The sequence below is a fragment of the Parasteatoda tepidariorum genome, chromosome 11 (genome assembly GCF_982258835.1).
Source record: "Parasteatoda tepidariorum strain Cologne lab strain chromosome 11, Ptep-v5.0, whole genome shotgun sequence".
Classification (NCBI taxonomy): Eukaryota; Metazoa; Arthropoda; class Arachnida; order Araneae; family Theridiidae; genus Parasteatoda; species Parasteatoda tepidariorum.
Window position 1 is genome coordinate 12,005,896 of NC_141765.1, and position 16,189 is coordinate 12,022,084.

General features: G+C 26.5%; 1 protein-coding gene across 5 annotated transcripts in view; it reads right to left on the minus strand.

Annotated features, from left to right (window-relative positions):
- The window catches only part of LOC107452122 (MFS-type transporter SLC18B1), an 86,957-nt gene that overhangs the window by 39,050 nt on the left and 31,718 nt on the right, over positions 1–16,189 (minus strand). For all 5 annotated transcript variants that reach the window (XM_071187408.1, XM_087155469.1, XM_087155470.1 and 2 more), the window contains one exon: positions 9,250–9,451. In XM_071187408.1, coding sequence (XP_071043509.1) covers positions 9,250–9,451 — 202 coding nt within the window. The remainder of the gene's footprint in view (positions 1–9,249; positions 9,452–16,189) is intronic.

The following is a 16,189-nucleotide window of genomic DNA, read 5'->3' on the forward strand; positions in this document are numbered from 1 at the left end:
TATGTTATTCAGAAAGAAAAAAAGCTTTTTTTTAGGGAGCATAAAAGGGTGTATTTGTTAAGTTTAAAAAATATAGGTGTGTACGGCTAAAGTTGAATGTGTGAGACATATGAAACTACTATTTTAAGATTGTAGTCTCTATAAAACATTCAGTTAGAGTATCATCAAAAATAAAACGAAGATAAGATAATAAGTATTATTATCTTTATAAGTATTTAGCAAACTGCAACTCTCTAATGAAATCACTGCCCTTAATATATGTTTTTCGAATCTTCTAAAAAATGAAATGAAAATGTACACACATTAAAGATCGTAAATGAGTATTTCAGAGAGATTAAAACAAAATAAGGTAAGTAAATCTGTTGGATCAGATAGGCAGTATTGAAAACATAAAAAACAGTTTGATTGCTTCAGAAAACTAAAAATGTTTCTGCTAATCACCTTTTAACTTCTGGCTGTTTGCTCAGGCAATCAAACGGATTTCTATGTTTTTAGTTTCTCTTTCCTCAGTAGTAACTTCCTAGATTTCGATATCGTTTATGTTTTGTTCCTGAATTAAGTAATAATTTAGAATTCTTAGCGTGGGTGATCGTTGCGAGATAGAATGCAGAAAAATAATTTCCTGACTCTTTGCAAAGCTTTGATAGAAATAAAAACGGCCAACTGAAAATTTAAAAATAATTGTCTAGAAAGCTAAGCATAAAAAAATTTGCCAGTTGAACAATATTTTCTTAAGAAAATCTTTAAACTCAGTGTAGAGGAAAGTTCCTACTTACTGTAACATTTTGTAGTGGCATTCATACTATAGTTCAATATATTTTAATATTATGTTGGAAAAAATAATGACTAAAAATTTAGATGGAAAAAAATATTAGTATTATGGTTTTCGAGGAAATTTACAAGTTTTAAAATAATAAATATATGTTTCATTAATATATTCTAAGTTAGGAAATTTATTGCTACATCATAAAAAGTAAGCTAATAAAACATTTTAGGGCATCATCCGTAGACAATAATTTCATCATTGTCAAGTATGTAGCAACTTTTGGAATAGTCAACACCCATTTGCGGTCGATAGCAAGTAGCTTGGGCAATTTTTGTCTCGTTTTAAACTTTAGACATTAGCCAAAATTTCAATTTAATTTCAATTTCAATTTAATTTCAGTTTTAGCAAAGAACACTGTAAAAAAAGGTTTCTCAGAATTGGAATTGTGCAAAAATGTGTCAAAATAGCTCTGAAATAAATAATAATCGATTTTGAAAACCCCATGTATTCAAAATTGAAACAGCATATACTTATTTTTAAGCAAAATGCAGTCTCAAAATGTGTAATAAGTGTGCGAGAGAAAAATGTGTAAGAGATGTTGGTTGGATGCCGGCAGGATTCGAACAAATTACCTCCGGGTTTGTTTTAAGATGCTTTAACTATCATAGTTGTACATCCAAGTCCTGGGTGAGCTAGGAAGCTTTACATAGTGGTCGCTCCAATTATACATCATGGCATACTTGTTTCCAATTTTAATGGTACAAAAGGTTGCAATTTGGAAAATATGATCTCTATAGCTTAGTCAGGAGATCAATAATTTTAATCTTAAAAACTTTTAAGTGAAAAAAATATATAAAGTTTCCTAACTCTCGCTGGACTGGGTTGTACAGTGAGCCGAATAAAAAACGGACCATCTTGAATATCTAATTATCGGATCTGCATGCTTTAGGACTCATTCTTAATAGTTCCAGGGGTGACCTCAAATACACTAATTAGTTAGTGCAGACGATATTTCAACTTACGAATTCAGACATAAAAACGTACTTTCTCTGAATAAACATATCTTTTTTTCAACTGATTTGGATTCCGACCTCAAAAAAATAGGGGAGTAGTCTAGCAATATGGTCCCCGTAGTTTGGTCAGGAGAGCGATCCAAAGTTTGGACCCTTAATGTTATTTTTACTTTTTGCGTATTTCACCATGTCTCGAGATTTTTGAAGGGAAGTTAAAAAATTTTGCACGTTTATTTAAAAATAATTCCGCGCAAAAAATTTATTTCAGTATATATTTATTATATTACTTTTTATTATTTGATTTAATAACAGTCGAAAAATTTTGAACTGTAAGGTATACAATTTCTTACATCATTTCAAAGAATGTAATTTTACATGGCAGAATACAAAATTTGAACGAGAACGGTCGAATAGTTATTGAGAAATCGAATTTTAAATATATGTCTTCTTTAATTTCCTCATCACTTTAGAGACCATACATTTTGCTCAAAAATGAGTTTCCTGATATTTCCATTTAGAATATATGGGGTGGTCAAATTCAACTATTATTTATTTTGGAGCTATTTTGACACATTTTTGTTCAATTTTGAGAAAAAAAATTTATAGTGTAAGTCTAAAAATGTACAGTTTTGTGTAAGTGCTCTCATCACTGGTGAGAAAATTGTGTGTAAATTGTAAAGGGCTTAGAAATTTTCTTTAGAACAAATACGTAAAACCTTTAAGCAAATTATTCAACTTTAAATAATAAGTATATCATTTTTTTAAGTGTTAAAATAATTTCAAATGAAAAAACTACTAAAACTAAAAAAATTCTGAAATTCTAAACAAGAATAAAACATAGAAAAAACAATAATAAAAATAAGAATAGACTATTAAAAGGGAAATTTTCACCAATGTCTAATGGGAATAAAATTTTAATATATAAAATCAGAACTAATTTGCTTGATATAATAAATTAGTAAATGTTTAAATTAGTAAGTTAAATTAGTAAATTAAATTAGCAAGTGTTTTTAAATCCTATAATTCTTAATGCGTAAGTGAATATATAAATTTAACAATCAAATATTTTTTTAACTTTTTTTTGTCACCTATATATTTAAAAGCATCACTTAATGATAAACACAGTAATTTAAACGTTAAATTGCATTTTACAATTTTATTTCAGTTTTTAATTTCTTTTTATCTTTGTATTTATGAATTATTATATAGTATTAAGTATATTTGAAGTTTGATGTGTCGTATGCCTACACGAAAACTTACACACTGTAAATAGCGGGAAATGCAAAACGTATTTTATCTCTTGATATTTTTCAATCTAATTATGATGTAGTTAATGCATATTTTGCCAAAAACAAACTCCTAAGATCTCCTTGATTTGGGAAGGATACATGATAGACATTACAGAGGATAATAGTGAGTAAAAATCTCTGGTACTTGCAGCCAATCCTTTAAAAATGTCTCTACATCGAAAGGTTTCTGATAATTTTTCTGTTGAAAAAATGAAATTGATTTAATGATATAAAACATTTGCGAAAAAATGTATGGAAATAATAAAATTCAAAAAACTAAAACCAGATCAAATATGTTATGCAAAACTATGCTAGTAAATCACTATAGTTACTGATTAAACAAAAAAAATTTAAGTAAAACTGTTGATTAAAAATGAAACATAATAAAATAGAAAAATCAAACAAATTATACATAAAAAGTAAAAAAAGTACACAATTTCGCAAATTATTATTAAAGTGATGTAGAAAAACGCTTTGAAACATTAACTAATAAGTATTGTTTAATTGTTTAATTAATCTGTCATTTATATTAGTTACTAGCATTAACTAATCAGTCAATAAGAGCAAATACGACATTAAATTATTTTAAAGGAGAATTAAGCTTATACATTATTCTTAAGCAAATACTATATTCTTAGACTAAAAGGCAAATACATTTTATTAGCACTTAGATGTCTACTTTCATTTAATTTATACATTTATAAAAAAATTTATGTCAAATATGATTTAATGATTTTAATCTCTTCTTTGCTCTTCTCGTCAGCAGAGTTTAAAACCATTTTCTCATTTTGATATTAACTTAAGCCCCTAATTATTTCACTGTATTTTTGCAAATAAATTCCATATAATTTAAGGGAGGTCATTACGAAACACCCTGCATATGGGAAATTAATATTTGTTTGTATGAATACTGTTATTGTTTTTAAACGAAAAGAAGAGAAATCAATTATTATGAAATGTCTCTAAATCTAAAGTTGTTGTTTTTTTCCTTTACATTTATTATTTTTCATTATTTTTTCATTTACATTTATTGCATATATTATTTTAAGGGAGTATTTAACTTATAATATATGTAAGCCCTTAAAAAATATTAACATAATTAAAGCTTAACTTTAATTTATAAAAGCATCTCCTATCCCTATCTCATGCCCTTAAGGGTGAAAATATATTTTTAAATTAATGTCGTAATATTTATCCTCCAATTTATGTTTTTCTTTTTCTTTAAAGTATGTTAAATTGAATTAAGATATTATTCTGGGATAAGCAGATTTGTATCAGTAGTAATAAAATTGAAAGTAATAATTAAAACAGTAATTAAAAAATCCTCTTCCTTTCCTCCCCTAATGAAAAAAAAAATACCGCACGTTTCACATTGACTCATATGTGAATGGAATAAACCTTTTTATTTGGCCTTTACTTAAAATCAGACTTTTAAAAAAATTATAATCGATACGGTTTTTTTAAAAAAAATCTTTTATTTACTTTTTCACAAAATATATTTTAAGAAATTAATTTAATGTTTGGAACATGAGATTTTGTTGAATCAAAATACGTTACAACTTATCCCACAACTAACACAAAATAATTATACCAATGTAAATGCGCAATATAGTCTATTTTTTGTGATTTGTGAAAAATAAGGGCACAAATTGTCAATAGATAAATTTTAATACTTATGCTGTTTTCAAAGAATGAATAATCAGGATCATAAATAAATAATTCAATAGGCAATAAATAAAAATTGTACTGATAGTATTGAATTTTGCAAATCCTTGTCAATAATACTCATTAGTCATTAAATTTTTTGTTTATATCATATTAAAAATTAATATTAACATCGAAAAATTATAATTAGCTAATTAATTCCATTCCTTAAATCTATAATCATTTTATAAATGTTGTATTCTGGTTTATTATTACAAAAGAGATCAGATGAATTTATCACTATCCATCATATTCATAATTAGCCTCAATACATGGAATTCTGACAAATTATATTTTCGTGTTAATTCATTTATTTGAACTTGTTTTATTTGTTTAAATCAATTTTTTGGCAATTCTTAATATATTTAGGAAATTTTCACAAACAACGCATCTAAAATGACAAACACGTTTTCTTTTCTTGGGTGAGGGGGGGGGGTAGTTAAAGTGGTTCTTTTGCGTGGTTTAAGAAAGCACATATTATTTTGGATATCCGGATCGAGGGTAAATCCTTAATAAATTTCAAAAATTTTTAAGATTAACATCAAAATTATATTTATTAAATAGAGACTTAGAAAAGTATCATTGTAACAATTTTTCACAGTAAATCCATCTTCTATGGAACACATAGAGTAATCATCGTCATCGCACACGTATTTGTCCAAAGCATGTGGCGATCAGTTGCTGTGTTTTAAAAACGTAAATAAATGCATTTTTTGAGCCGCGAACTAAAACAACGCCTTTTTTCGACAATTCTTTAAATTAAAGTGGCTAACAGATATGTAATTTAGTTTACCCAAAAAAATGCTTAGTTTGAAAATCAAATTGTTTTAAGAATTTTTAACCTTGTTCTAGCATCATGGGAAGTTTTTATCCAAGCTGCTACTATTTCAGATGTTTCAATTTTTATTTCTTTATTTATATGGCCATGTTTACAGTTTTCAACTAGACCTCTAAGCATTTGTCATCTATTGTTTTTCATTAAAGAAAAAAATCCCATCTACGAAAATACACATCAAAAGTTCATTCTATTGGCAATAACTTATTATTTTTATTTTGTTTAACAACCACCGCAAACTTTACGACTTTACTTAAAGTTTTGCAAAATAACTCACTGGATTTGTTCTATTATACTAGTTCTATTTTATTTGATATTCGGATAATTGGTAGAATGAGAAGAATTTTTTTTATCTGCAAATCTTATGAATAAAAACACAACATGTTTTATTAAGATTTATCAATAGGATGACTCGAATTTTTTGTAACTGATAAAAGCACTCTTTTTTCAAAAAATCCACATATTTTAGAGCATTTTTTTCATTTCATTTCCATGTAATGTTTAAACTATCTTAAGACTTTCATTTACGTTTATAAAATAATGTTATGTTTATCAAATACACTCTCTGTTTATCAGGGTCTAACTAGTCCGTTGATTGTGATTTTTCACTTATTTTGTCCTAAATTAATAAAAATATTGAAGAAAGAATGAAAAATATGTTTAATAAAAATTCTGCGTCAAAGGATTAAACTCTCCAGACTAAACTATTGATGTCTCATTTTTGGCTACACTCCATATTTTGTGGATCTGAACTCAAAATCCAATAACGTCTAAAAATGTTTAAATAAATACAAGAAAATGTATTTATCTCAAACGATAGTTAATTTTAATTTAATTATCATATTTTTGGTGAACTTAATAAAAACTATGATCGTATTTAGATTTCAACATGTTCTTGTAAAAACGTTTGACCTAGATACTATCATTCCGATCATTCTATAATTCAATTCGTAATTTTCCAAAGCATTTTTGAAAATAGAATGGCTCATTTCATAAATGACTGAATATTATTACATAATCTAAACATTCAATGAACTCATTCATTTCCTTTCTTCGTATTCTATTAATTTATGTGGGTTTTAATTCATTTATTTTTGTATTGTTCTTGATGTATTTATTATCTTTCTTAATAAAACAATATTGATATCATTTGCATTTTTTTAGTTAGGGTTTAACTAGTGCTAGTGAAACAAGAATCTAATCGAGAATCCCAAACATAATTTTTATTTTAAATTTTACCAGCACTTTATATATATATATATATATATATATATATATATATATATATATATATATATATATATATATATATATATATATATATATATATATATATATATATATATATATATATATATATATATATATATATATATATATATATATATATATATATATATATATATATATATATATATATATATATATATATATATATATATATATATATATATATATATATATATATATATATATATATATATATATATATATATATATATATATATATATATATATATTCTATATATATATATAGAAATATTCTATATATATATATAGAAATATCGGCACTCGGGGTATCGATATATTTTACAGTAAAATGCATTTTTATCGGAACATTTTGGGGAACAAACTATCTTATATACTGTAATTTTTACAGTAATAATTACCCTAAAATGAATATTATTAACTAAATAAATATTATTGTAAATGCCACGATATAATATTTTACCGCAAAAATGGATTTTACGGTAAAATGGATCTTGTGGATTTACCGGCACCCAAAGTGCCTTTACTTCATACCGTAATTTGATTCAAAATTATTACAGTGTATCTATATACATATATATAATACTTAAAATTAATAATTTATTTTTGTATAATGAATGTCTTTTAATGAAATTTATTATATTAAAAAAGGAATGTCAAAGCAAAAATCTTCCGGGAAGAGCTGACAGATATGCAACATATTTAAAATCATTTTAATACATTTATTGTCAGAAAAGCTAAAACAAAATAATAATTTCTAAAAATTGAAAATCCTGGTTAAAAAAAAATGTTTGTTAATTAATACGGATCATTAGATAGAAATAATTAGGTTTTAATATCAAAATATCAACACTAAAAATTTCAATAGCGAAGATTATTTTTATATACGTGCTTCGACTGTTACTTTCACAATATAAAAAGATATGTAAACAAAATTTTATTAAAAGTTACTAGATGATAGGGGAATTTCTGATATCAATAAAAGAAACAAAGGTTTTTTTATTTAGAAAAACGACTTCACTATGACGTGCTACAAAGTTAATATTTAATTATAAGTTAAAATATATATTTTTTAAGTGATTTTATATGTATTTCGATCAATTTTCTAAAACAAAACGCTGAAAATATGCATTTTTTTCAATATTAAATGAGGAGGATATGCTGAATCAGAATGATTATAAACCAAATAATACCTATTTTAAACTTCGTTCGACTTCAGTAATAACTCATAAAAAATTTCCTCTTGAAAATCTCATCTTTCTTCTTTTAAGTTTGATACAGAGTAAAATATTCATATGATATACAATTCTAAAAATTAATGTCTTTAAGTTTGTTTTGTGAATTTTTTTTTAAATAAACTGTAAAAATTGCATTCTTTACAAATTTTCAGAAATCATTATTTCAAACAAAGATTTCCTATATTTGAAGTAGTTATTTCACGTATTCTTCAACGTTGTATCTACTTTATATGATTTTGCTTTCACTGATTTGAAAATATACACACAAAAAATATTTGGTGGCAAAGTTAGAAAAAAAAATTTTAAGCTGAAACTAACCAAACTTTGCATGGCATAGTCATTAAACTATCCTCTAATTTTTTAATATTAGATGCAATTTAATGTTTCACTTAAGGAATCAAAATTCGATACATCAATGGAATCAAAATTTGAATAGAATTGTTACAGAAGTATGCTCTTGTTTTTAAAAATAAATGCACATTAGTATTTCTCATAAAATATAAATCAATGGTATTGCGCCAAACTTTGCATAAGATAGTCATAGGACTATCATTTTGCTTTTGAATTTCAGATTGAATTTAATCTTTCTCTTAACATATAAATCGATGAAATATGTCAAAATTTGCATACGCTAGTCATAGAACTTTCCTCTTGCTCTGAATATTAGATACAATTTAATATTTCTCCGAAAATATAAATCAATAGAATGTTCCAAAATTTGCATAGAATAGTCATGGAACAATCAACTTGTTTTTGAATATTAGATACAATCTATTATTTCTCTTTAGATAGCAGCAGATAAAACATTAATCAATGCAAAGCATCAAAATTTGCGTAGTCATAGAACTTTCCTCTTGTTGAATACAATTACAATATACATTTAATACGTCGTGTATACAATTTACCTCTTTTAAGATATAAATCCATAGCATGTGCTGAGTTTAATCAACGTTAGTTCATGTATGATCGGCTGTAATTGGATAAAATGGTTTCCAGTCATGAAAAATTAGATACATTTAAAGATAATAATATATTCTAGTCACTGATTCTCTTAAAGTTAAAAAGAATTGTTTCACATATTTTGATTACTCAAAAGAAAATGTGATTAAAAATATAAATAAGTAAATATGCTTACCTCTGCTGGATATATAGGAGCCATTAAGGAATAACAACTTCCAAGAAATAAATTTCCATAAAAAATAGCCGCTAAAATTTTAAATTTTTTTAGAGTCATCCCACTTTTATTTTGTTTCTCGTGCGGTGAAATATTGTTTCCATTGGCAGTCACTTCATTGGATAACACAGAAAGTTGAGTTTGTTCCACAATACTGTCACTGCTTTGAGCCATCATAAGAAATAAAAGAAGAAGAAAAAGTAGTTAGAGAAACAAAATTAGTTACATCAGTCTTAAATAAGAAATGCCATGTGACTGCCGCACTCAATCGATCTCTTATTCCTCCTTCCTCTTGTACATTCGTGTAAAACCCTTGGCGAGATGCGCTTTATAATGGCTGACTTTGTTGGCGAATTTAAATGCTCATTTGGCGTAAGTTAAGCCCCTGAAATTATTGGTGTCTAGCAGCTTGCATCATAAATTGGAAGCTAGACAATTAGAGGAAACGTTTTTTCTTCCTCTCATCCCTTAAACAAGGAAATTTCTTGTTCATGCAAAATTAAATCGCTTTACTTTTGAATGAAACAAAATAAATGTAAATTGTAAATAACATTTTATTTAAATATTTACCTCTCAGAATATTCTTAAATTTTTATTTCTTTACGGACTAAATTTAGATATTTTTAATCAAATATAGGAATTGAGTTATCATTGTAAAATATTTTGAAAAATTTTATTAAATGCTGATTACAACTAAAAGTAAAGTTTTCCTTTTTGATAAAATATTAAATTTTAAGAAGCGGGGTTTTTTTTTTCTTTCAAGAAGAGGTTTTTTTTGAGGTACTTATATTCTGTAATAACGCAATCGAGATATTAATATTTTGTTATTACAAATTTGAGGTATTAATATTCTATTATAACGCATTCTAGATATTCAAGTTTTATCATAATACATTCGATCATTTACGCACATTCCAAAATTTTTGGCAAACACCTATGCATTGTGCAGGATACTCTACCCTTAAATAGTTTTCGTTAAACCGAGCTTTATTGAATTAAAATGCTTAATACTTTCAGGGATGCTAATATACATATTAATCCAGGGGCGTGCTTACGGGTTGTTTAAAAGACCTGGGCGAAACATTGGGGCATTTTATCTTGGTTAATAAAAGTCGTTCTTTGTTTGACTAAGTAAATATTAAACTACTTTTAATTTCAGTTAGGTTTTCTTTAAAATTGTTTTCACTTTCAACGATAAAAACTCCAACAAAATGTAACAACGACATTAATACTACAACTAAATGATTTTAAAAAAATCATGCCAACCCTCTTTTCATTTTTCTTGACATTTCCCGCTGCAATTTTAGAGATTACCCTCTACACGCAAACACTCACAAAGCGGCAATGATTGAAATTTTTAATACAATTAATTTAGATGACATAAAAGTTGACAAAATATTTTAAACTATTATTTTAAAAGTTACACTCCTTTCATAAAGGTACATTAACTGAAATGAAATTAGATACATTTGAAAATACATGTTACGATAACTTGTGTAAATATCCAAGGAATAGTGAGAATATATTCAAGATATAGCGAATGTAAAGAAACCCTTGTCAGTCCTGAATTTGTGGCGGCCCTAAATTTGGGCGGTCGCCCAATTCGCCCACCCCTATGAACGGCACTGTATTAATTAATCAAACGATAATTTTAGTTGCAAGATCAGCAGCAAAAGATACATTTTTATGGAAGAACCCTCAAATTATTAAGCTACAACTCCGTCTAATCACTTGATCTGTCCATTACTTCAATGTTATTCGATTCCTTTGCGCTTCTTCAGTAACGTCTTACAGCGCAAAAAACTTTTTGCAATTTAATTACAAGGAGATATTCTCCAGCAAAAAAAATTAAAACCTATATATTATTATTATTTTTATTTTTTAAAAAAAGTATTTAAGCATTCTAAATTGTTGTGCACAAAAAGAAATATTAAATATAAATATACTCTCTTAAACAATATAATTTCAAGTGACAAAATTATTTAAATTTGATCAGAATTGATTACACAGTTTTTAAGAAATGAAAATCTAAAAACGCCATTTTTTGAAATAACATTACTCAGATACTATTTGATAGAATGCATTTAAATCTGATCGTTTTCTCTATCGGGATCTTCCAGCTTTGATGCTCCTCTAACGTGTTACTCCAATGGCATTCAAAATTTAGTCTACATCCATCTAAAACATGGTCTGCTAGCTAACCTTTATTTTTCTGTTTTTTTTATATTTTTTTTAATTCTTTTTCATTTTTTTTTCCTTCTTTTAAGAATGAAAGTTACTTTGTTTGCGATCATTATTAAATGAAATAATTATGAAAAGAATGTCTTTTTTTGTAACTGTATGCGAAGTTTTTTTTTAATTCGCTAAAAATGTTTCAGTACTTTAAGAAATTGATTAAAAAAGGGGGGAGTAACATTAAAAAGTTCAAACTTTCTGCGGCTCTCCTCTAGTCACTGTGTTAGAACTATAGCGACTATATTTTCGACATTGTGGCTACTTCACCTCCCTCTCCCCGATATTTTGAAAGAAAATATCTGAATCCAAGAAAAAAATATATTAATCCAGACAAGTACATTATGTCCTATTTCCTACTTTAATTTATCTTCTGCATTCATAAACTAGCTCACTAAAGTTCTATTCTTGAACCATGAAAATTGCATCTGAATAAGTATAAATCCATAAATAAGATCAAAAATTACTCAGGTGGTAAAATTTTTTTCCGCACTATAGAGTGCGCAAAAAAATTAACGGACCACATTGAATTACTTTTAATCTAATGATTGGATATTCAGGTTCTAGGAAACAATCGTAATAGTTCAAGAGTTTGATCTCAAATTAGTGCAATCTATACCTTAAGTTACGAAATCAGACACAAAAACGCACTTTCTCAGAATAAACATGCTTGTTTTTAGACGAACACGGATTTCTGATCCCCAAAATATAGAGGGTATTAGCAATCTGGGAAATATGTCAATTGGCTTAAAACGTTCTTGAGATATGGCGAAAAACGCAAAAAGTAAAATTAACATTAAGGGGTAAAAATTTTGGACCACTCTCCTGTCCAAACTATTGGGACCATATTTCCAGATTGCGGCTACACCCTATATTTTGGGGATCAAACATCCGAAAGAGTCAAAAAAAAGTATGTTTATTCAGAGAAAGTGCGTTTTATCTGATTTCGTAACTTGAAATATTGTCTGCACTTTTTATTTAGCACATTGAGCATATTTGACTCCCTCGAACCATTAATATTGAGCTCTAGAACATGAATATCCGACCATTAGATCGAAAGATATTCAGGGTGGAACGTTTTTTCTTTCCTTTTTTTGCACACTGTACATATAGTAATAAAATATAAATGCAAGTATATTTTATCAATAGATTATAATAATACTATAGATTTTAAATTATGGTAGTTTTGTGTTATTAAATATGTGTAATCTATTTTCTATTTAGTTATTTTCTATATTTTGTACTACATGATCGTATTTAACAATAACAATCTATTTAATAAGTGTCGGATTTTGTATTTTTCAAACCGATATACTTTTTTATACTTTCAGAATTGTTTGAATAAAATTCTTGCAGCAGTTTTATCTAAAAGGATCTTGTATTCTTAAGATTACCCTGTGCATGAAGTAATGAAATAATATAAATAATCATTTAGTTTCAAGTAATATAAAATTTTGCAGATAAAGTTTATACTGATTTTGGCTTTTAAGCGAAATCCATTTTTATCCAAATTTTAATCCAAAAAAAAAACAAATTTAATTATCTTTATTTTCACAATGTATTTCGAAGAGGAAAATTTAATTTCGGTTCAATAAATAATTTTTTGATTTTGAATTTTAATCAAGATTCGTTCGACCCTTTAAATATATTAAAAAGTGGTATCGATTTTGCAAATTAAAATAATCAATTTTCTTTTCAAAGATTTCCCTTTTAAATATTCATAAACCTCAGTTATCACAATTAGATTTTTTTTTTAGTTATTAAAACGTTGTAGTAATTATTAACTCTATAGACTATATCTTATGTTCTTGGCTTTCGTTACCTTATTTTAAATTTCTAAAGATTGTACGAATCTTGATAGTATTTTGCCAATTCTTTTAGCATTGTTCACGAATTTTACATTTTTATCGTTTCTCATTGTTTAGTGAAAAGTTTCCAAATAAATTGAATAAAAGGGACATATTTTTGTATTATACCACACCAACTCAAATTTATTGACAGTTTTCAAAAGATGGGAGCATAACACAGATGATAAACTTCAAGCTCTGACATCAATTAAGTTTAAATTTAATTCAGAGTAAAAATGTTTGAAAAAATTTGCAATTCTATCTAATAACAGGAAGTAACTTAATTTATTACAAAATTTTTCCATAAATAACTTTGAAAATATTTTTTCTAACCTAAGGGGGGATTTCAGACATTCATGATGTTAGCCGAGACAATGCAATACCATTTTTTTTAATATATAGTCTGGATGTTCAGAAACGAAAATATGTCTGTAAAGTTTAAGTAGGGTGGTTACCTGGTAATATCATTAGAAAATGACAACAATAAATAAATTATACTTTCCTGTATGAAAGATTTAGAAAATATAAATTAGTGTTTTAGTGCATACCCCAAAAAAATAAGTACAAACCACGCTTTTACTTTAACAGAAAAACTATCAAATAAATAAGAATGGATAAACAAAATGAAGTACTTTTCATTTAATTATTCAATTTAACGCATACCCAAAAAAGCAACGTAGGAACCGCTCTATTACTTAACAGAAAAATGTTTAAATAAATAAGGATATATAAATAAAATGAAGTACTTTAAACTTATTTATTAATTCATTCTTAAAATAATTATTCAATTTAATGCATGTACAAAAAAGTAACTTAGAAACCGTGCTTTTACTTTATCAGAAAAAACATTAGATAAATAAGGATGGATAAATAAAATTAAATATTTTAAAACTTATTCATTTTTAAAGCAATTATTCTAGTATTTAAGTATTTTCTTATGTTTTCATGAAAAATTTCAGCTATAAGAGGATATTTTTTATTCGTGATCTTTAGCATTGTCTAAGTCATGTAACGAATGCAACGCCGTTAATTTTTCCATAAATTTAAAGATAATTTGATGACAGAGGAGCAGCTATAGTTTACAGCGCCTGGAGGCAAGCTCAGTATTTACGTCCCCTTGCATAATGATAAGAGACTTATAAGAGTCTTTCGGGACTTTAAAATGATTGTATAAAACCCATCACACCTGCCAAGATTTTTCAACTTTAAGTAAAATACTTTTTTGAAACAATGCAACTCGATAGTTTAATTAATTTTTGAGTCAGTTTAAAAAGTTAACAGTGTACGTTGCTAATCTAGTTTCTATTTCTCTTAGATATTTTTGATCGCGTTTACTGAGTTTTATTGATTAATAAACGTTGATTCTAAGGGCATATTTAATTCAATATAATAGGTGGAAGGGAAAGTATTGTCGTTTCGCCGCATTAAATATTCGTCTCAATAACCAATTCATTTTTTTTTTTTCGATTCGTGTTCAATCCGGCATTGAAAATTTGTTGCAACGGGGGTGAATATATTATTGATTGAAAATAAAATCTTAATAACAAATATCAAATGCACCGAAACGACATTACTTTCCGGTCCCCCAAATATTACCAATTTGTTATAAATATTTTTTTGAAGAAAAATCGTTAAGTAAAGCAAACTACAATGATAGTAATGGACATCTTCTCCAATTTCTCTGTAAATCTGATAAAAATTTGAAAAAGTTATAATGCTCTTAGCCCTTTGACGCAAGCATATTTTTCCAGCTTTTTTCCCTATTTTGTATTAACTTACGTCAAAATAAATGAAAAATATTATAGCTAACATTTTAATAATTTATGGTTATGAAAAACAGCATGAAAAATCACTGTCTTTTTCTGCGTTAAAAGTTAAAGCTTCCAAAGATGGCTCACTTCCAAACAATAATTTTTAAAATGTATGCTTATTTGCAGTTATTTAGATCTAAGAGAACCAGTTATTTATCATTAGAATTTCTTTAATTGACATCCGCAATTATTGATAAATTTTTGAATATGAATGAATAGGAAAAAACTTTCCAACTACGTTTTTTGAATTTATACTTTAATACAAATATAATACAGATAATTTAACAGATTATTTTAGTAACTATTAAACTATTTTTTATAATAAAAAAGTACCAAAATATATGTTTGCTTGTAATTAGATCTTCAGAAAATATATATGTAAAAGAGACACTGGTATACCATCTGCGTAAAAGGGTTAATTTGCAAACCAAACTGATAATTTAAAAAAAAGATAGTTTAAAAAAAAAGCAGTTTATTCTGGAATTTCAATTATTTTTCCTAAATTGTATGCTTCTCTAAGGATGAGCCCGTGGACAGATGTTCCCCTTGTCCCCCCCCCCACTAGCTACGCCACTGTTTGATCTAAATTTTTACGAAAAAGTCATTAGAGTTTATTTTATTTACATGGAAAAGTACATTGCATATGTAGGAAATATTTAGTGCATATGACATCAATATCAATCGAATTCCAAATTAGCTGCTCTTAACATTATTGGTCCCGCCTTTAGAAGTACCCATGTCAGTATGAGCATGTACGAAATAAAATTCTAATGCTTCATCCACTAAACATTTCATATAGGGCACTAAAACACATTATACTTGAAATTTATCCTAATCAAGGAAGTATGATAAAATTACTTTATCTTATTGCTAATCTCCGTGTTGATATTGAAATTACAACTGGGGCGTTGAGATAAAATATTTTATTGGCGTCCGTAATAAACTTAAAGTCATATCATACGTACGTATTACAAATATTTTATAGCAGTTTGCTGAGATCTTGATTCTTAC